Source organism: Paroedura picta, chromosome 3 (assembly GCF_049243985.1).
Source record: "Paroedura picta isolate Pp20150507F chromosome 3, Ppicta_v3.0, whole genome shotgun sequence".
Taxonomy (NCBI): domain Eukaryota; kingdom Metazoa; phylum Chordata; class Lepidosauria; order Squamata; family Gekkonidae; genus Paroedura; species Paroedura picta.
Window position 1 is genome coordinate 57,583,433 of NC_135371.1, and position 21,838 is coordinate 57,605,270.

The 21,838-nt window shown below is 47.0% G+C and overlaps 1 protein-coding gene across 1 annotated transcript in view; it reads right to left on the minus strand.

Annotated features, from left to right (window-relative positions):
• Nucleotides 1-9,442: 9,442 nt before the first annotated feature.
• The window catches only part of TWF2 (twinfilin actin binding protein 2), a 90,585-nt gene continuing 78,189 nt past the window's right edge, over nucleotides 9,443-21,838 (minus strand). The window contains exons 6-9 of the mRNA XM_077325849.1: nucleotides 17,881-18,006; nucleotides 17,581-17,731; nucleotides 14,842-14,963; nucleotides 9,443-13,948 (exon numbers count right to left, since the gene is read on the minus strand). Of these exons, the coding sequence (XP_077181964.1) occupies nucleotides 13,781-13,948; nucleotides 14,842-14,963; nucleotides 17,581-17,731; nucleotides 17,881-18,006 (567 nt within the window). The 3' untranslated portion in view covers nucleotides 9,443-13,780. The remainder of the gene's footprint in view (nucleotides 13,949-14,841; nucleotides 14,964-17,580; nucleotides 17,732-17,880; nucleotides 18,007-21,838) is intronic.

Sequence of the window (21,838 nt, forward strand, 5' to 3'; positions counted from 1 at the left end):
GTTGTAGTTTGCTGCCCAGCTTCTATATGCAGGAATCTTCATAGGAAGAGGAAACAGCAGAGGGTTGTATATTCAGAACATAACTAATTAAAATCTGAACTCAGCTCACTCTGTGCACTGTGCAAGAAAAAACTATTCAGAATAAAATTGTTCCACAGCTGTTCCACATATTATATTTCTGGTAAGGCCTTGGAGGAGAAGCTGGTCTCGTGGCTTAAGTGCCACTCAGCACTTAACATCCACTCAGTGTGGCTGTCCCGCCCGAGTACCTCCTCCTCCAACCGGCTTGCCTGTCTGTCCAGCAGCCAGCCAATCGCCTTCCGTCCCTCACCCCTGAATACCCCCTCCTCCTTCCACTTCCCTCTGAGGCTTGGAGGCTGCAGATCCCTGCTGCATGAGAACTGCCCCTGCCGGTGAGTTCCATAATAGTTGCCTGCAGCCTTTCCAGGTCCTGGGGGGAGGAAGAGGCCATCCGCTGAGTTCTTCCACTCCACCCTCCTAATCTAGTGCCTGTTGTATTCCTGAATGCAATGGGCTTGGCCCCTACTTCAGATATAAATCAAGTGGGCCAGATCTGGTTAAATGTTTGGTCATGTCTTGAAGTATTTATAATGAACAGAGGTTCAGAGATTACATCTCCAAGTTCTTTTAGTACCCATGGATGCAATTTATCTGGCCGAGAAGACTTTGTTTCATTTAAAGAAACTAGTTGTTTGTGGACTGCTCCAACAGTGATCCTAGGCCACTATTCCCATCCCCCGTGTTGTTACACTTTTGCCACATTGAGCGCTATTTCCCTCACAAGAGAAAACTGAGGAGAAATAGAAATTAAGCAGTTCAGCCTTCTCTTCATCATCTTTTCCCCCTTAATAAAACAGTAAGGGGTGTTGAGGTGGGCTCAGTCCGGGATGGGAGGGGCAACAAGTGGCCCCTTGGCCCTGGACTGACAAGCGGAGGGGCCAATCGGAAGGCACAAAGCGCCTTCCGATTGGCCCCTTACCAGGACAGACCAAAATTCGATCCAGCCAAGGGCAATCTGGAGAAATGGCTGCCAGTCTGCCCCTGACCACCGCAGGGAGAGGAGGTTAGTAGGGCTGCCAAGGGGGATGAGAACAGAGGCTTGGACAGGCTGCGCCAGCCCTTTTCGCCCCAAGGCTGCCCTAACTGTCATGTCCAACTGCAAATTGCCTCAGAACCCTGACAGAGCTGGCAGGAGGCTGCAGAGTGCTCCCCCTCCCCCCCTTCAGGCCTGCTGCGAAGGAGCCTCTGACAGGCCCCGACTGAGGGAAGGAGGCCTTTTCCTTCAGTGAGCAACACAGGGGAGCCTGGGGGCCTTCCTTTTGATGGGGGTGGGGGACTTTCCCCTTCTGCCAAACAGTTGGCTGACAGGGAGGCCACAGAAAAGCCCCTTCTCACTTAAAATACTGCTCTGGCCGGGGGTTAGACACAGCCAAGCCATGTGTCTTTCTTCTTTGCAACTCTCTGCAGATTTGAGGCCACTGCACAGTGTTATTCTGCAGATGAAACTGTTTTTTTTTTGTCTCCTGTTTCATCTGCACAACAACCCTGTGCAGTAGGCCTTAAGTCTTTCAATTCAACAACAACAACCTGTGTGGGAGGCCTTAAATGTTTCTTCTTTACCACAACCCTGTCCAAAGTAGCCCTTTTTGCCTGGGGAGCTGATCTTTATACTCTGCAGGTGAGCTGTAATTCCAGGAGCTCTCCAGGCTCCACCTGGAGTTTAGCTACCCTGGGTTGGAAATATTCCTGGAGGTTTGCTGGTGGGACTTCAAAATTGTACAATGCCTCAGAGTCCAGCCTTCAAAGGAGCAAGTTTTGCCTGCAGTTGGGAGGGAGTGGTGCACATGTGTCCCTCCTGGGCTATGGGCTATGGCCAGCCCTTACCAGCAACTGTTTGTATTCTGGGGCACAGACAGGCAGACCAGCGTCAGTCCTGTGAGTTTGGAAAGTGCAGGAAGATCTAAATAAATACTTAAAGCCTCAAATTGTAAATAGTGAGAGGGAGAGGAAGGGAAGATGATTGGAAAATGCTTTGAGACACCTGAGGCCTCCTGAGTCACTGCGGCCCATTCCCAGTTCTCTCAGACCTCTCACAGCCCCACATAGCTCAAAGGTTGACTATTGTGGGGAGACAAATGGAAAAGGTGTTTGTAAACTGTTTTGGGACTCCTTTGGGTAGTAAACAACAGGGTACAAAAATCTGTTCTTCTTCTAAGGAGAAACCATGAAATATAACTAAAGAACCCTTTTTTGCTATGTTTAGCACTTCTTGCTAGCCTAAGCTCATATTTAGCTTTTCTAACACTGTCCCTACAATTATTATTTGTTTATACTCATCCTTGGTAATTAGGTCTTCCTTCCATTTCCTAAATGACTCTTTTTTATTCCTCAAATCATTTGACAACTGCTTATGGAGCCACCTTGGCTTTCTTAGGCTCCTTCCATCTTTTCTTCTCAAGGAAATTGTGATTGAGCCTTCAGTATTTCACTTTTAAGAAACTATAGCAGACCCCCACAATAATACATCTCATTTCCTACTCCATTTATATTTATCCAAATACACTCAACTGAACGTTCATACTCAGTTACTGGTATTTCTTCACAAGTATAAAAATTCTTAACATATATTGCTACACCTCCCCCCTTCTTTTCTTGTCTATCCCCTTTGAATAGTATTCCAATTGTGAGTATTATCCCACCAAGTTTCTGTGAGAAGGAACTCTGCAGGTTGCAAGTTTGGTTCTTGCTCCAGAAGAGATCAGTCCACCGGGATGTGATTTTTTGACCTGGTGTCACTTCTGATCTAGCCTTGCTTCTCCTCAGAGGTTATCTGTATGTCAGAAACGCAGAAGTGGTGAAAGCTGCTGAACTAGTTTGTCAGCTACAGGCAGTGACACTTTGCTGAGGCGTGCACTCAGAGCATTGTTTCACTGGCCTGAATCAGAATATTTCAGAAAGCATTGTGTGCCTAGACAAAGAAACAAAAGCCATTCCGGTGCACTAGAGGGAAATCGTACCATCAGACTTGGGGCAATGTCTTTGTAACCCACAGCCTTTTGCCATACAGGCAAAAATGGGGGTGCCCTAATGGCCTGGGGCCCACGCTGGTGATAAAAGGCAAGGGATGAACCTGGTTGATTACAGGAAAGACGAATGGTGAATATGTGGGCATTCAAGCCAGCCCAACATGAGTCATAACGTACCTTGTTACCAGTAGCATGTCACATAATTTTCCATTTTCATTCTATGTCGAAATAATTTTGACAGCAAGTCAAAATTTCCCATGGTATGTTTCTGAGACCTGAAATCAAAGGAGTGGGGAGAGGAAGTCCAGTCCTAGTCTCCATTAGCTGGCATAGAAGGAAATATGCAAAGGAAAGGTATGCCGCACCTTTAGATCACAGTCACTGGGGAAAATCCAACATTTCTCAATAAAAGAGGTACATTATTCCCCTACCCGCACTGAAATGCAGCAAATACATGGTCAAATACAATTGTATTCGGTGGGAACACTGAGATCAGCCCTTAAATGTGGTATGTGCTACAGTTTTGGCATTGCTTTGGAATGACCTGAAAAAACTTGAGAGGAGAAAGTATCCTGAAAGCAGGGCATAAGCATGGGGAGAGGGGAACTGCAGCCAAGCCACAATACAGCAACCTCAATAGTGTCACGGGTTAGCTGATGGGAATGTATCTTGCCCGTTTTGAAGCAGCTACCTTGGCTGCCAGTCTATTTCAATCCAAGGTGCGGGTGATTTCCTTGGCCTGGGGCCTGCATATCCAAAGGATCATCTCTCATATTATTCCATTTGCATACTGTAGGTACTTAGGTTGCCACCTGATGCCTGGTCCCTGATTTAGACAGGCTTACCTAGAACTACCTCAGAGGGATGGAAGGCTGAGTCAACCTTGAGCCGGCTGCTGGGATTGAACTCCCTGCCCATGAGGCTGGGAGTTCAATCCCAGCAGCCGGCTCAGGGTTGACTCAACCTTCCATCCTTCCGAGGTCGGTAAAATGAGTACCCAGCTTGCTGGGGGGTAAACGGTAATGACTGGGGAAGGCACTGGCAAACCACCCCGTATTGAGTCTGCCATGAAAACGCTAGAGGGCATCACCCCAAGGGTCAGACATGACTCGGTGCTTGCACAGGAGATACCTTTACCTTTACCTAGAATCAATCACAACCAAGGTCTTTCCATCCATTACAGCTTTCGTTCTTCAGAGCAGACTCCCTGAAGAATATCTTTCCGCTCAGGTAGCAAGCCTTTTCCTACTATTTCCTACTACTACAAGATGAGCGAAGGAAAGACTCCAGGGGCTGCACCCACTCACAGATCCAACTCAACAGCCCTGAAGACAATGGAGAGGGACTTCAAGTAGTTGGCTGAGAGCCTGCCCAAGGCTTTTGGGTTGGGGCCTCAGACAAAGTAGGATCTCAAGGAGGAGGCTGACTCTCTTTCTGAGGCTTCCAGGCTGGGTACTCAGAAGGTGGCGTACACAGGCATGTACTGGCATGCAGCTGGCAGCCTCTGCAGAGGGAGCCCCCAAGGGTTTCTCCACTGCCAACCGGGACTGGAAGATGGATGCCAAAGAGCTCTGTGGGAGTCACGAGGGGCCGGGATGCCCCAGTGGTGAGACTGCTCTGGTCCCTGGGAAATCCCTAGCTGTGGGTCAGAGCCCTTGCAGGAGTCGAGACACCCCAGGATTGGGAGGGGCTCCGAGGGGCCAGGTCAAGCACCCCGCACCTGGGCACAAGAGAATGTGTGTGTGTGTGCGCGCGTGCGTGCGTGGGAGGGGTAGAAGGCAGCTTGTGAGTCAGCATCTGTCATGATGGCGGCACCTATCTCCTCCCATCATAGCTCTGGTAGTAGCTACCAACATAGAGGCCCTCACAGGTAGTATTTTGGGCAAACTCTGCCCAGGCAATTGTGCCTCTGGCTGCCTAGGTGATTGTGATGCCTACAGCCATCTAGTCTGTCATCCAGTTCAGTGGCTCACAGGTTTTTCGCACCATTCCCAGGACAGGGAACAATTGAGATGGCTGCTCCCACCAGCCACCCAGTTTTTGCACTGCTTCCAGGACAGGGAACAATTGCCTGCCCCTGATAATAGAAAGGCTACTGCAGATCTCAAATGCTTATGCAGGCTAGTATTTGCATGGGAGACCACCAAGGAATATCAGGTTGTGGTATTGGGTATAAACCATCTATAAGCATCTCTTGCTTGAAATCCCTACAAACCCTGACAAGGTCCCCTACTCGGTCCTTGAGCAGCTGGAACTGAGAGCTGTGATTTCTAAGACGCAGTACAGGTTTTGCAAGACCAAGTCATATTAGACTAACCTATCTCTTTTTTCGAGAAAGTGACTACCTTGCTGGATCGGGAATGCCGTGGACATAGTTTATCTGGATTTCAGTAAAGCTTTTGATAAGGTTCCACATGATATTCTTGTTCACAAGTTGGTAAAATGTGGTATGGATCCTAATTCTGTCAGGTAGATCAATAACTGGTTGACAAATCGTACCCAGAGGGTACTTGTTAATGGTTCAGCATCTTCTTGGAAAAGAGTAACAAGTGGAGTACCCCAAAGATCTGTCCTGGGGCCTGTGTAGTTCAACATATTTATAAATTATTTGGATGAGGGATTAGAGGGGATACTTATTAAATTTGCAGATGATACTAAACTGGGAGGGTAGCAAACACAACTAAAGACAGCAACAGAATACAGGATGATCTTGATAGGCTTGAGAAGTGGGCTAAACTGAATAAAATGTAGTTCAATAGGAACAAATGTAAAGTTCTGCATTTAGGTAGGAAAAACCAAATACACCAATATAAGTGGCTGAAAAGGCAAATGGGATTTTGGGCTGTATCAAACAGAGTATCGTGTCCAGATCACAGGAGGTGATGGTACTGCTTTACTCTGCTCTGGTTCAGCTGCACTTGGAGTACTGTGTTCAGTTTTGGGCACCCCAGTTGAAGAGGGATGTTGACAAACTGGAACGTGTCCAGAGGAGGGCAACAAAGATGGTGAGGTTTTTGGAGACCAAGACATATGATGAAAGGTTGGGGGAGCTTGGTCTGTTTAGCCTAGAGAGGAGATGACTGAGAGAGGACCTGATAACCATCTTAAAGTATTTAAAAGGGTGCCATATCGAAAATGGAGCAGAATTGTTCTCTCTTGCCCCAGAGGGACAGACCCGAATGAATGGGATGAAATTAATTCAAAAGACATTCCATCTAAACATCTGGAAGAAATTCCTGAAAGTTAGAGCGGTTTCTCAGTGGGACAGGCTTCCTCGGGAGGTGGTGGGTTCTCCATCTTTGGAAATTTTTAAACAGAGGCTAGATAGCCATCTGACGGAGAGGCTGATTCTGTGAAGGCAAAGGGGTGGCAGGTGACAGTGGATGAGCAATAGGGTTGTGAGTGTCCTGCATAGTGCAGGGAGTTGTACTAGATGACCCAAGAGGTCCCTTCCAACTCTATGATTCTATGATTCTAAGGCCCCCATAAGTCAGCTGCATCTTGATGATGACAGCAATGCTTCCATTACAGAAGGCAAAGCCTTGAGGTTACTGTTGTATGGATAAGCATGATCAGCATGACAGTCTCCAGGACACGGGGAAGCGTATTGGGCCAAGTCAAGCTGGTAAAATGCACTTTTGTCCACTGCAGACAACTGTTTCTCAATAGAGAAACTCCAGCAGAACTCCTAAACCCTGCACTGAACTCTTAATATTTTATAGAGAAGGGGCGTACTTGTGGCTTGCACGACTGCTGAGAGTTCCCTTCAGAACAGAACAGTGTGCGAGAACCCAAACTTCCTCCATAGACACGGCAGCTCTGAATGGCCATCGAAGCATGCTTTAAGGGGATGCTGAATCTGTGCCAATACACAGTTTTTCGTATGATACACTAAATTCTCCCTCTTATGTATCATACATTTAAAAAACAACAACCCAGAGACCATTCACCAAACAAAATAATATAACCTAAAGATTCCTCAATGGGAGAAAAGCAGTCAAAAAGATTCACTAGGACATTTTCCCTCAACTCTTTTGTGAAAAACAAACCCTTCACTCAGGTAACAGTAAGATGTTCGTCATTGTCCTCAACCTTAAGCAAATATGATTTTGCTGCCTGAGTCACAGAAGTGTTTTTTGTGAGACTGCCCAGTAGCTATAGATTAGGCAGGGCTTAAATTCCTTATGTGTTGCAATTTCTATTGTGCCCAACCCTACTGCAAAGGCAGAAACCAACACTGGCAATATTCCTTAGCATTAAAATCAGATGAGAAGTGATGAAGTTCTGGCAAACGCTCTCTTCGGTGTTCAGTACATAAGATCTAGATTTTCCTTTAAAAAGCAACACGCAGATCTGAATAAGAAGTTAAGCTTTTCTCCAATGTGCAAAGGGAAATGAAGAATTACCTTTCAACATCTGCACATGAAACTACCATCTGAGTCAGAAGCGGGTGGAAAATGGGTAGAGCTGGGCACACTCCCCGCCTCCCTCCACCATAAACAAACATTTTATGAAACAATCTTCACCTTTGAATTGTGATTCATGGAGAATGTCTCAGCACCTCTTTTCACATCCATCGTACCAAAGCCAAATCATTTTTTTCCTAGAGGAGTTTAATGAAACTTCCAAGTAGTCAGTTATTTTAAATTCAGAAGCCTTCGTAGCCAACTCTGTTTCACTTCCAAAAGACCACTTGTCCCACAAATGTGAATTTTAAACTAATACATTTAAAAATACATCACAGAAAAGTTGTTGACAAGTACAGAGGTTTAGCGCTACCACTGCTGTTTTTGCACAGTGGGTACATCTCTACCTATATTGATCCCATTAACAGTTTCTGATAAGATGCACTCATACATTTGTTACAAAACCATTTTGGAGAAATCTTTCTTGGATATCTTCAACAGCGACTCTATCCTTTCTGCAAGCAAAGCCCACTCACAGCTGGGCCTCTTCACCAATGGGACACCCATAGGCTGTTACTCCAGCAACCTAGCAACAATTGTACCTCCAAGACTTATGGCCAATATATAGAAAGGGGGGAGGAACCTGTGGACATTGGAAAGGGGGAGAGACTCCTGAGTAGGCATGCTTTGGAGCTGGCTGGCAAAGATGTCAGAAAATCACAGGAGAGTTGATTTTTGGAGGTAACTCTGCAGTTACTCTAGTGCTTGCCTGCTTCTCTGCTTATGTGATATGTGTTCTGTTTACTTGTGAATAAACGCTTTTACATAGAAAGAGGTATGCTCAGCAGTGGAGACTTTATCCTAAAGAATCCAACTTTGTATACATTTGACTGAAGTATCCCGGGGCTTGGAGAAGAGAGGATACAAAACAGTGCATCTGGGGATGAGGGAAAGATAATTTCACTAAGTCATCATCCTGAGTCTGATGATCAAATTAAAACAATGTCTGAAAGCTACTTCGAATGTGGGAAAGACAGTATTGGAAAGCATTTAATTCTTTAGAAGTATTATTATTATTTCCTTTTCCTGTCAAGTCACAGCTGACTTACAGTGACTCCATAGAACAGCCTTTCTCAACTTTTTTACTATTGAGAAACTCCTGAAACATTCTTCAAGCTTTGAGAAACTCCCAGAAGTGGTGTGATTGTGCAGAGTATGGTTGGGAAGTATAGCTGTGTGCACACCTACCAGGGCCCCTCCCCTTTCCACCCCCTCCAGGCCCATCATTGGCTATTTTAGGAGAAGACGGATCAGGTCATCTTGAACACATATGGTCACATCACCTGATAAATGTTTAACAAATTTAATATATAATTAACTCACCCATTTGGGGAACCCTTCCAGGGCTGTCAAGAAACCCTGGTTGAGGAAACCTAACCTGTACTCCCATCAACCTCAAAGAGAGAAAGTTAGTTGCCTAAGCCTGCCACAGAGTTTTCAATGCAAGAGACGTTCAGATGTGGTTTGCCATTGCCCGCCTCTGCCTCCTTGGAGGTCTCCTTTCCAAATATGAGCCAAATTCCGCTAACCTGTGCTATCCGGGTCAAGGCAGAAGTATTCTACCATCTGGCTATGTGACCTCTGAAAGTACCTTTAGCTAAATCTCTACATTTAGTGTCAGACGCAGCAAAAGCCACAAGAGTGATCTATAAATTCACTATGTGGCAAACGCCCAGAGAGCATCTATCTGCAGTTACCTGACCATGTGGGCAAGGTGAATTCTACTGAGTTTCAGCAACATTTCCTATCAGGCATGGCAAAATTCACTGACAATCAGTGGCTCCCAGATGGTTAAAACTCTGCAAGACACATTTTGCCAGCCCAGTTCTAAGCACTTTACCCTCTTCTAAGCTTACATTCCTTAGGACTGCAGTGTCAAGGAGCCAATAGACCGCTGTTTCAGTCCATCCAAGAACTAAACAAGACAGATTGTTTTAAAAATACTTTATTTTTTATTTTCATTTTTTAGAAAATACAGCATTCAGTACGGTGTGCCCGGCCTCCCCCATAATCTCCAACTCCACATCATCCAGCCCAGTCAGGAATGTGCATTTCTTGTCTCTCCACACCTTGTGCTCACGTTAGATCAGGAGTGTGGCTTATCACTGTACCTATTAAAGTCCAAAGACAGGTGCAGAGGATGGTCTTTGACCATCTTGTCACAGATACCTGTCTTCCTCGCACAATGGCTAAGAATGCCTTGGCTGCACTCTCACAGCTGCTGCTGAATTTATGCAAGGATACTCTATCCTTGTGAATAAAAAACCATACCTTAGAACACAGTTAAGTTCCACAAAGAAGTGGTGGCAGACATTCCAGCCATCATCTTGACTATCATAATTATAAATCAATGCAAAAGGGGACAGAAACTAAGTATTCTGGTCAGTGGTTTGGCGCCTACCTGGAGAAACAGGGATGGCAGCTTGACAGATACCTGTACATTCTCATCCAGGCTACCACATCCATTAGATGTTATAGGATGGAGCTCTTTCCTGAGGCAAGGATGCATACAGGGCTTCTCAGTTGCCCTGATGAGTCCCACTCTGTATTGTTTTTGTGAAATGCTTCTAAGACTTGGCAAATATGATGCTGGTGTCTTTCCCACAAAGCAGCCAAAGACAGGGAAAGGGAGCTTTCTACTGTGCAGCCTGAATGGGTACTGGAAAGGAAGAGGGTAAAGAAATATCTATGGAGCTGTCAAATGATGGCAACCAAGCTAGATGACTGCTTCTTAGGTTCTCTAGGAGGCACTGAAACTCTAGTTACCTGCCACGAGCAAGAGTCACACACTCCAAGGCATGATGTGGGAGGAAAACGTGGTAGCTCTTAAAATGATTTTGAAAGACCTAAATTTGGCCATTAGTGTTTGGTTGTTTAAGAGAAGATGAGACAAGGAAAGAAGTACTGAGATGCATGCTACTGATTTTCCTTTATGGAAATTCTGGCAGGTCCTTAAATTGTAGTTCATCCTATGTTCAAAGATACCTACAAGACCTTTACCATTACATGGCAATGTTTTGCATTAACACAGCAACAGGATGGATTCAAGCTACGCTGGGGACCAAATGCTACATAAGACTAAGATATGATTGTGATACAATAGCCATCAGGTTACTTTTGGATTTTAATTAATGTGGAGTGAGGTCAGAGAGCAGGACAGGGAGTGGTCATCCCAGACACACTTAAACTGAACAATATCTTTATTTTTCAATCTTTGGCAGGGGTGGGGGTCTGAAGGTAGTGTGATGACCTTGAGGACACAGTTGACCACTTTCTTATAGCTTCAGAATGGAAAATACACCCTCTGGTGAGTCCTCCTCTAGGGCTTGATGGACACAGTCTTAAAAACAGATGAGACTTTTGCACATTCCTGAGGGAATGGAATGACAGAGGCACCAGTATACATTATCCCCAAACAGAATACAAACAAACAGAAAACCCATACTATTTACTATGTCTCACAGTGGCATTAAAATGCCCACAGAGGGTGACAAGTCAGCAGCACATGAAAAACATGAGTGGACTACATTCATGTGTACTTGATAAACTCAACCCAGGGTGCAAAGCTTCCCCACAGAATTGCTGCCTCAATGTTACTTCAAAAATTTAAACAAACACATGATGGCATTGTAGGGCCAAGGGATAAAATGCAGCTGTGTCACAGGAATTATACAGGCCAGGATTTCAAATGCAACTATCCAATTACCATGGAGAGGAAGTAGAAACCACTCCTGCAGCCCAGAGGGGAGCTGAGCAATTGGGAGTTTGGTCACAGAAAATAAAAATCAGAACAGGACCAGGTTCCATTGGGAGCCTGAGTTCTGCAGGCGAAGTAGATCAAGCTAGGATAAGCCCAACCCCTTGATCTTCACCAGTATTTTCTGTCCACAGTGTACGGGATATTTCATAGACATCTCAGGGCAAGCTTCCCATATCAGAAGAGAGACTGCTCCAAATCCTCCTAACAGACCTTTCACGAGGGCATGCCATCAGCACACAATCTCGAAAAAGGGCTACGAGACATCTAACGTCTGCCATGATTGCCTGAATTATTTTTAAAAGAAGGCAGGTAACTTGGAACCATTCTACAATGCAGAGAGCTTTGAATCTGAAACAAACAAACAAAAAGCCCCTTGCCTTTCTTGAATGGCGGGTCAAGTCCCCAGTGCTCCCACCATAGAGCGAGGTAGGAGAGCAAATCTCGGCTCTTTTCCTTTTCAACAACAGGTGCAACATTCATTGCTGCTGAAATTCCCTGGCTCTGCTATAGACTCCAAAAGGGTACACTGACTATATATACATATATAAAGAGGGGAAGAGAGAAATCAAGATTCAAAGCCATCAAGCTAACACCACACAATCAGCTCTGTAGGAAGGGCTGAGTTTCTTTTGCATGAGATACAAAACAGACCACTAAGAAGCTCCCTGGGGGCCAGAAGGAGAAGTTTAGTCATGCACATTAAATTCAGTGATTCCCCCGCCCATGGAATGGACACACTTACTACAATGACTTTCAGAAGCCCCCCAGTGTGGGTCATGTTCCTGGCTTGCACAGTGCCTAACTCTCTTTTAACTCCCAGAGCCAATCACAGAAGACTTCTTCAACCCCCTAGGCAATTGACTTGCCTTTCCCGTATGGCCCGCTCCAGTCCCCTGTGCATGCGCCATAGTCTCATGCTGGCAGCCAGCCCTTCCTCTCACCTGGTTTGTACGGACTGACAACAATCACTATTGGGCACAGAAAGCTACTGCCATAGTAAGCAACATCCCTCACAGGGAGCGAACCCTGCAGACAGAGTACCTTCCATGAAGAATACAACCCAATCAGTGTGCAGCAGGCTGTGAAAGTGCCAGTTTCCCCTTGGCTTGGCAAGGCCCTAGTGTGCGGCTAGACCAGAGCAATTGTATACTGCAGTCCGCAGTAGTGAGTTTGGGCAGTGCTGGAATTCAACCAAGGGATGTGGCTGCTGGGTAGGCTGATCCACAGGAGAGGACAAACACCTACGCAAACTGGGCTCAGGGTAGTTTCTGTGCTTTCCAGCAAAGCACATTTTAAGCCATCTAGCTTTGTAGATGGCCGTTGAGGAATGAACTTCTATCTCAGTAAGTCAGTGCAAAATCACAGCATTAGGCCGGAAGCAAACGCAGGGGAAGATGCTGGTGGATTGGCAACACACAGGGAAGCCTCCCTGAACTATCCATGACATTCACACTCAAACTGCTGCAGCCCAGAGCAGAGGAGGTCAAAAAGGAGTCAGCGGGAACCAGACAGGGCGATGCTTCCCTGCTCTTGATTGCCCTGAACTTTCTCTCCTCACTTTAAGGCGGTGAGTTGTTTGAATTGGGGGAAAGAATGGAAACTTAGTCAAGTTGTCTTCAAATGGACAGCTTTATAAGTCACCCCCATGGGCAGTACCAGAAAACTTAGTTCCTAGGGAATTCCTGGAGATGTGCATGGATCTGTTCTGAACATTCACTCTTTTGCCACAAGCAAAGCCATTCAGCAAGGCATGGATGTTAAGGCTTCTAAAAGAGAGCGGCTCCTCTTTTGCCACACGGAGGCTTTCTTCGGCCCAGTGCGCATTTGCCTTTTGAAAAACTCACCCATTCATCTCTAGCATTTCCCCCACCAAATCTGCAGGCCTAAGCTAAGCAACCCAAAGAACTGAGGTGGGGCAGGGAGAGAGAGTCCTTGGGGCACACTCCTTACATTGATGCACCATACGTAAGAGTCGCTTCCTAAGCAAACAGGCCACCTTGGAAAGGGGCGGTGTGAACACGTTGTGAAAAAGGCATCAGACAGCACCCATGAGAAAAAGGGCATGTGGGGGATTCTTTGAGTGGGGGTGCTCTTTGCCCCCAAAGCAGCTCCCACAGGGAAGCAGTGAACAAGGTCCTTTGAGCGATGCAGTTGCCACGTAAACCAGGTCACAAAGTGAAGCAGGAGCAGGAGCGGCAGCAGACATGTTGTTTCAATCTAGAACTGGGATTTCCCACCCCCTCACCCAAGATTTATACAAGTGAGCAAGAGGGAAGAGGAGAAAGCAACACTCGGTGTGTTCCCCTTCTTCCTCCCTCCCTCCCTCCCTCCCCCTGACACAACCATGTGGCCAAGATGGTGAAAGCAGAGCTGGAGGGAAAGCCTCTGGCGTTCAGTGGACAGGCTCAGATGCAGAGAAGTGGATTTGGTTGGAGCTGCAATTCTGGGGGCTGGGAGACATTCACAGCCCCTCCCCTGACCCCTCCCTCCCTCCTGTCCACTGGGCTCTAACTGTCTTCACCGTTCTCGCCTGGTCCTTTGATCAGCCGCTTCTGCCCTCGCTTCCCCACGGGCCCCTTGGGCTTGGCGAAGGCCTGTTTGAAGGCATGCTGCTTAGGATGGACCTCCTCGTACAGGAACTCTGCGGTCAGCTCAGCTCCATCATCAATCTCAATCTGGTGCAGGGGAGAAAAGGAATCAGTCTTCAGGACCGGCTGCCTGAGGTTCAGCTGACAGCTGCCTTCCCGTGACGGCCTGCACTGGGCCTTGTGCCACCCTTCCCAGCTGCCTCCCAGCCTGCCCTGTCCTCGCCGGGGCCTGAGCATTTCAGTTCCCGCTGGTGACAACGAGGAACTCATTAGGATCTGCAAGCCATTACTGGGGCCTTAGACTGCTCACAGAGTCACTCTTGGCCTTTGTCTGCACGTCAATGGATACAGAACAACCATGGCACTATAGTGATAATCTCACAACTGGAATGTCTGCACAGCAAAATCCACTGTGTGTGATTGCTGTAGTGAAACAATAGTGCAATATCCAACAATACGCAGATATTGACTGTTGTGGGTATTATGAGCTGACTGGCTGTGGTCTGGTCGTTTCAGCTCCTGATGTTTTGCTGGTCACTGTGGCTGGCATCTTCAGAGGTAGGACACGGCAATCTCCATGCCAAGGTGATTCCCATCTTGCTGCGTCCTATGGCTGGAGATGCCAGCCACAGTCACTGGCAAAACATCAGGGCTGAAACTACCAGACCACAGCCAGACAGCCTGGAATACCAACAAACAGTTGACTACGGTTGTGAAAGCCTTTGATAATTCAATATGCAGATACCTCCCTGCTGGTTGTTACTCAGTCCTTTGGGGTACACTGCTCTTGCCCCAAACAATGTGGATAGCAATTATGGTACAGCTTTTTAATAGCTCTTGTTCCAACTCATTTTTTCCCCTTTTCCCACAAGCAACTTCCCCTAAAGGAACATACAGCTAATGACCCATCTTCTTTCCACTGCAAGAATGAATAGGACCACCTTAAAAACTGCAGCGAGAAGGAAGAGATCAGACTTTACCTTCTTTGCAACCTCTAGGCCGAAATCTTGCTCCACTGAGTCAAGCAGCCGGCTCTTGCAGCTGGAGTACAACATGCGCTCCTTGATGCTACATTTGTAACCAGGCATGGAGTAGATAAATACTGCAAGGAAGAGAAGGAAGGTCAGCTGTCTCTGGGCCCCTCTTTAAGACCACAAACATATGTGGAGGGGACGGGGTATTTGTCATGCATGCAACAAGAAGGCTATCAGGTCACAAAGGAAGTCCTTTCTAGAATGTAGATCAACCCCCTGCCCCCAAATCTTGAACAAAAACATTGCTGCTAAGCACTCTTCATGTATCATGTAGTTCCAGAGGTACAGATGCACAGTGTCAAGAATCGTGTAAGGCAGTGGTCCCCAACCCGTGGGCCGCAGCCCGGGCCGCGGCTCCTTCTTCCCTCCCCCCTCCGAAGCGAGAAGCTCGCCAGGCCGCGAGCAAATCGGCCGCCAAAGCAGCCAATTAGCTCGCAGCCCGGCAAGCTTCTCGCTTCGGGAGGGAGGGAAGAGAAGCTTGCCGAGCCGCAAGCTAATCAGCCGCTTTAGCGGCCGATTTGCTCGCGGCCAGGAGGGGAAGCCGCTGGCATGGCGGCGGCGCAAACGTGTGTGCGCGGACCGCCGCGCACGTGCGTTTGCGCCCCTGCTGGGCGCAAACGCATGTGTGCGGCAGTCCGCACATGCGCGTTTGTGCTGGGGCTGCCGCGCGTGCGTGGGCCCCCCTCTTCCCCCACTACACCACAGCGGTCCGCTGCAAGCGGAAGCTTGCAGACCACTGATATAAGGAAATACGGATCCACAGAAAGTAATTGCAATATGTTTTCTTTAATGTAGGATACCCATCACATCTCACTTTCTACAGGCAGAAGCTCTCGAGGCAGTCAGACAACCCATCCTCATGCCTGCCTCACAGGGGATAGAGACAAAAACCCCACAGTTAGTTCAATCCAGTGGTAACAGGAAAGGTTCATGGGACACTTCTCTTCCCTTTTTACCTTGCAGCCTCCAGCTATTCCGCAAGCCACTGCTGAAGGTAAGAGGAACCTCAGGAACAAAGTAGGATGCAATTTTCGTGTGTGTGTGTGTGTGTGTGTGTGTGGGGAGGGGAGTCCACTGGAACAAACTCCCACACATTTTTGCTCCCTCTTGATCCACTGTTTCTTCAGGGGTGTGCAAGATTTCTCTTGATTAAGCCTCAACTTGGCGACCCCTGAATTGGCTGTCAGTTGAGTACTGGATCAGGTTCAAGGTTTTGGTATTAACCTTTAAGGCCCATTGTGGTCTGAGCCCTTATGTACTTGAGGGACCATCTCTCTCCTTGCACCCCACACAGGGTTCTTCGAACTGGGGGTTAAAATAGATTGGTGATAGGCTTGTGCACTAGGGGCCCAATCTGGACTGATTTGGCTTCGGCACCCATTAAAATCAATTGTGCCATTGACTTTTAATGGGAAGTCCGGCATTCCCACCTTCTCCGGGGCCTGGAGGGGTGGGGGTTCTAGTTACAGCCTTCAAACTTTCAGGGCAGTTCCAAAAGGCTCTTCCCTGACCCCACTCTGAATTTCACAATGACTGGACCATGGGATCCATGGGGGCCCCCTCTTTCGGAACCCCTGGACGTGGACCCCATGGTCCAATCGTTGTGAAATTCGTAGAGGGGCCAAGGAAGAACCTCCAGGGGCTACCCTGAATGTTTGGAGGCTGTAACTGGAACTCCCACCCTCCCAGGCCCCAGGAAAGGTGGGAATGCCGTACTTCCCATTAAAGTCAATGGCGCCATTGACTTTAATGAGTGCCGAAGTCAAATCGGTCCAGATTGGGCCCCTGGTGCACAAGTTTAATTGGTGATCCCTGGGCCACAGGAAGTTTGCCTGACCTTGATCAGGGCTAGGGCCTTTTCAACCCTGGTCCTTGCCTGGTGGAATGAGCTCCCGGAAAAGCTAAGGGCCCTGCTGGAGCTGATTCAGTTCCATGGGACCTGTTCAGATGGAGCTCTTTCGTCTGGCTTTTGGTCGAGGCCAGGCTGATCTTGCCCCTCTTCTGGCATCTCCTATCGGCAACATCAACCCTGGAGATTTGGCAGACTGGGCAGGAGGGGTTGCGGGGGTAGGGGTCTGGGGGTTGAGATTTTATGTACTTTTACTGTATGTTTTATGTATAGTTAGCCACCATGAGTTGGCAGGTCTGGAAGCAGTGGCCTACAAGTATAATATAAATAAAATTACATCACACTGTGTCCCCAAGGGCTTCCCCAACTTTCATGAGGACCTTTTAGAGGTCAAAAGGGGTGAGGTCTATTCCAACCTCAAGTTGGCAAAGGGAAGTTCTGGTCTGCTCCTGTTTTATTTCTTTAGGCCAGCCTTTGTCAACTTTTTTGCTTTTGAGAAACCCCTGAAATTATTCAGGCTTCAAGAAACCCCAAAACTAGTGCAATCATGCAGAGTATGGTTGGGAAGCATAGCTGCATGCATGCCCACCAGGGGCCCCTCCCCTTCCCACCCCCTCTAGGCCCATCCCTGGCCATTTGGGGAGGGGTGGGTGAGTCAACATGACCATATATGGTCATGTCACCTGATAAATATTTAACACATTTTAAAAACTCCCACCCATTCAGGAAACCCTTCCAGGGCCGTCAAGAAACACCAAGATTTCACCAAACCCTGGTTGGGAAAGCTTGCTTTAGGCCATGGAAGTGTCAAAGCCTAAGGTTTGCCCAGTCCTTACCGACCGACTCCAGATAGTCTCCCTCATGAGAATGCTTGTACAGAAAGAAGTGATAGCGGGCAGAATCTTGCGGGATTCTTTTCGGCAGGTCCGCTATCTCAGTGGCACGTGTGTGCACCAAGTCTATGGTTTCCCTTTCCAGGTCCAGTTTCTGTTTAAACAAAGGCAAGGACACATATTTCAGAACTACATTTAGATTGAGATGAGCAATCTTGCACAAGCAGGCCTTGCATATAACATGTACAGGGGAGGGTGGGATGCAAAGGCCCAAGCGGAAAGCATCAAGCAGCAGCTCCTTACCAGCTGGATGTAATTGATTTTCTTCTGTTTTAGTAACTGAATGGCCTGTTGTGCTTCCGGCTGCAAGGGGAAAGCCAGTCCCTGAAGGGTCTGGTGCTTGCTTTCTACGCTGATTTCCGTCTTGACCTGCCAACAACAAGGACAAGGAAAGGCAAAAATGGACCCAGATGAGGTGTAAGAAACAGGAGAGGCGAGAACAGGAGAGGAGAGGGACAGGGATGACAGCAAAGCACAAACCCATGCTGCTGGTACTGAGGCACTTGCAAGCTTTTGCACGCCTTGAAGGAAAGAGCCTGTGGCTGAGGGCTGTTGTTATACAGGAGGACTCTGAACAGGGAGAGGACCACTAATTAAGTGCCGCTGAGCACTTCTTTACCCTGAATTTTTAAAAATTGAAAAGTAGCCTTGAGGGCTGCAAAGAGCCAAATAGTGAGACTGGCTCCTGGCTCCTTTCCCTACCTGTCATTTGTTCCCATCAAAATCCTCCTCCACCCGGCGCTCCCTCACCTACTGGGGGTGCAACAATCAGATAAAATGGCCCTTCCAGGTGAGGTGAACATCCTTTGTGTCCAGACTGCTGATGCAAGAGAAATGTGACCTCTCTGCCGGTGGCATCTGAAAGTACACTTCATTACAGAGGTCATCCATTAAGAGGCAACTGGCCATGATAAACAGCCCTCAAGAGCTGCCTGAAGAAGGATATCCATACCATAGGAGTGGCACTCCAAAATGCTATTGCTGAAGGAGATTCATTTTTATCCCTGCTGTCTAAGTAACTGCCTAGCATGGAATCCTGCAACATGGCCTCTCCCAGGGACAATGAAGAAGCTGCCTGTTCTAGCATGCCTGATTGGGGGGGGGGGGGCAAACCCTGCTGGAATGTGCACAGCCCTAGGAGAGAACCTAAGGCAAATGTAGGCAAACTGGTCACCAGCTACTCCTTACAAGCGAGCAACTCCACTTAGGTCCTTCTACATTTCAGGGTCAGTTCCCACTGGTTTGCCACATTTAATAAAGCCATCTGACTGTTGGTTTCAGGACCGGGACCGCAATAACTCCCAGACTAATTTTGCCTTTCCTCATTTGGACAATTAGTTTATATTTATTAGTTTTCACAGCTAAAGCTAAAAATAAACTTGGGGGAGGGAATTAAATATTTATCTAGAATTATAAATTTCTAGATAGATATTATTTATTTATTTATTATTAGATTTCTATACTGCCGCTTGCATAGCCTCGCGGCGGTTTACACATACAATTCTAAAACAATAAAATTCCATAAAATCCCCATTAAAATAACAATCACATACTAACCAACTATGCAATGGCGACCATAATCTCTAATAATCCCTCCTTGTTCAGGGTAGGGCACTGATCTTAATCTAATATTAATCTGATGTTAATCTAATGTAATGAGAGCTGGGTCCGAGATGAATTTAGAAGCCAATTCAAAGAATAAGCTATCTAAAGTAGTGGTCCCCAACCACCGGGCTGTTCCTCACCCCCCCACTCCCGCAGTGAGAAACTTCCCAAAGTGGCCGATTAGCTTGCAGCCCGGCAAGCTTCTTTTTGCAGGAGAGGGGGGAGAGGGAAGCATAGCCGCCGGCGCAAACTCCCATGCGTGGCAGGTCTGCGCATGCCCGTTTACACCATGAGCGGCCATAAACGCGCATGCACGACAATTTTGCACATGCACGTTTGCAGCAGCGCATGGCGCAAACGTGCATGCGCAGACCTTCCGCACATGTGCGCATGCACAAAATTGCCGCGCATGCATGTTTGCAGCCACGCATGGCACAAACATGCATGTGCGGACCTGCCGCGCATGCATGGCCGCTGGATCGCTGATCTAAAGGACTGCTTAGTATTTATAATCAGATAGCAAAGTGAATGCAGAATTATCCCTTAACGTTTACAACTAATTTGGCTTTACTCTTCCTCTATTATCTCACAAACAATAACTGGAAAATCTAATTTTGATCTTTATCCGGAAAGTATCAAACTCCTCTCTCTCTAGACTAATGTTTTTAATCAGACAAATTTATTTCGGAATGAGTAAACAGATGCTTTCCTGCTATGCTCTCTGAATATTCACAAAACATCTCATGTTAAAAATGTTGCGTCTGAAAACAGATGAAAATATGTTGTTCTTTCTAAAACAACTCAGTAGAGAAACAGCCTCATAAGACGTCACACAGCATCACTGTGGGGTGGGGTGGGGGGAATCATGAATGATGAGCTTCATGCTTTATAGAGCAGGGAGAAATGGGTCACACGCTTCATTGAACAACCATCAATATAATTCTTGATAATGGAACCGGTCCTCGGGTTCACTTCTTGCCAAGTAGAACAATTATCACTTTCCATTGTATGGAAAAATTTGCATTTTTATTTCTTGTTTAAATTAGCACAAGTAATTTCAGTTTCACAGTGTTTTTTGTTCACATACGCTGAAGCGGTCTTGATTAACTATTAAAAGAAAACTGCCGTGTTTCTTTATGGCTAGTCAAAGTCCCAGTCAAAGTCCTTTATGGCTAGTCATAGTCCATCAGAATATACCTTGGGGCTTATCAAAAGCAGAAAGTAAAAAGATCTATTATAGGGAGGAACAAATAATAATAATAATAATAATAATAATAATAATAATAATAATAATAATAATAATAATAAGAAGAAGAAGAAGAAGAAGAAGAAGAAGAAGAAGAAGAAGAAGAGTTGGTTCTTGTATGCCGCTTTTCTCTACCCAAAGGAGTCTCAAAACGGCTTACATTCGCCTTCCCTTTCCTCTCCCCACAACAGATACCCTGTGAGGTAGGTGAGGCTGAGAGCCCTGACATTACTGCTCCATCAGCTTTATCAGTACTGTGGTGAGCCCAAGGTCACCACAATACTGATAAGGTCACATGTGGAGGAGAAGCAGGGAATCAATCCAGGCTTTCCAGATTAGAAGTCTTAACCACTAACAGGCACTATTGGAAAGACTGAGAAATGGAAGACCCAGAAAAAATGTTTAAATTTTTAAAATCTGCACAGCAGTGTTGAAGCCATAGCCTGAGAGCACAGCCCCAGCTTCTCCTACAGCTGTGCCAAGGGAGGGAGATTCCTTTGCAGAGGATGCAGAGCAAAGTTTTGAACATCTCATCACAGGCTAAGCAAGTCAGATGCTGGAAGCCTTCTTTGCAGTCCTGAGGGGCAATACAAAAGGACGAGGCGCCCTATGTACCTTCCTGCCCCTCTCCCCATCCAAGGCTCCTTGCTCAGAATTTCTGGGCCAGTCACACAGCGATTCTCGCCTGTGCAGAAGCTGCAGAGAGCTGGGAACCTGATCTTATTTATCATGCGAAGCAAGAACAGTTCTCAGAAATTAAAAACAAACAAAACTTGGTATGGTTCCTGAAAAACACTATCCAGTGCTAAGGATGATCAAGTGGATCACAGAAGGCAAAAGCAGCAAGTCTTCACTAGCTGTCTGCGCCGGGAGAGACCAGATGCTTCGGGTGCCGAAGCACCCAACCCTACTCTCAACATCACCTACTACCAGATCTTTTGCCTAGAGATACCAGGGATGGACCCTGGGACCTTCTGCACGCCAAGCAGAGGCTCTACCACTGAGATACAGCCACTCCCTGGCTTCTGACATTCTTTTCTTTTTTACATTTCTCATGACATATCATGTCTGATACTTCCTCCCTATTGTTTCTCATCTTTGTGACCCTTGTCCTCCTGCTTTGTTTGTTGAATGTCACATGGTGTTTGACTGCATCGTTTTATGCTGTGCAATCCAGCCTTCAGTCTCAGCAAGAAAGGTGGCCTATAAAGGAATGAAACACAAGTTCTTCATACTAGGGTTAGAGCAGTGGTTCTCAACATGGGGGTCGGGACCCCTTTGGGGGTCAAATGACCCTTTCACAGGGATTGCAGCAGGGCAAGCAGTTTGGTGGTGGGAGCACCATCCACA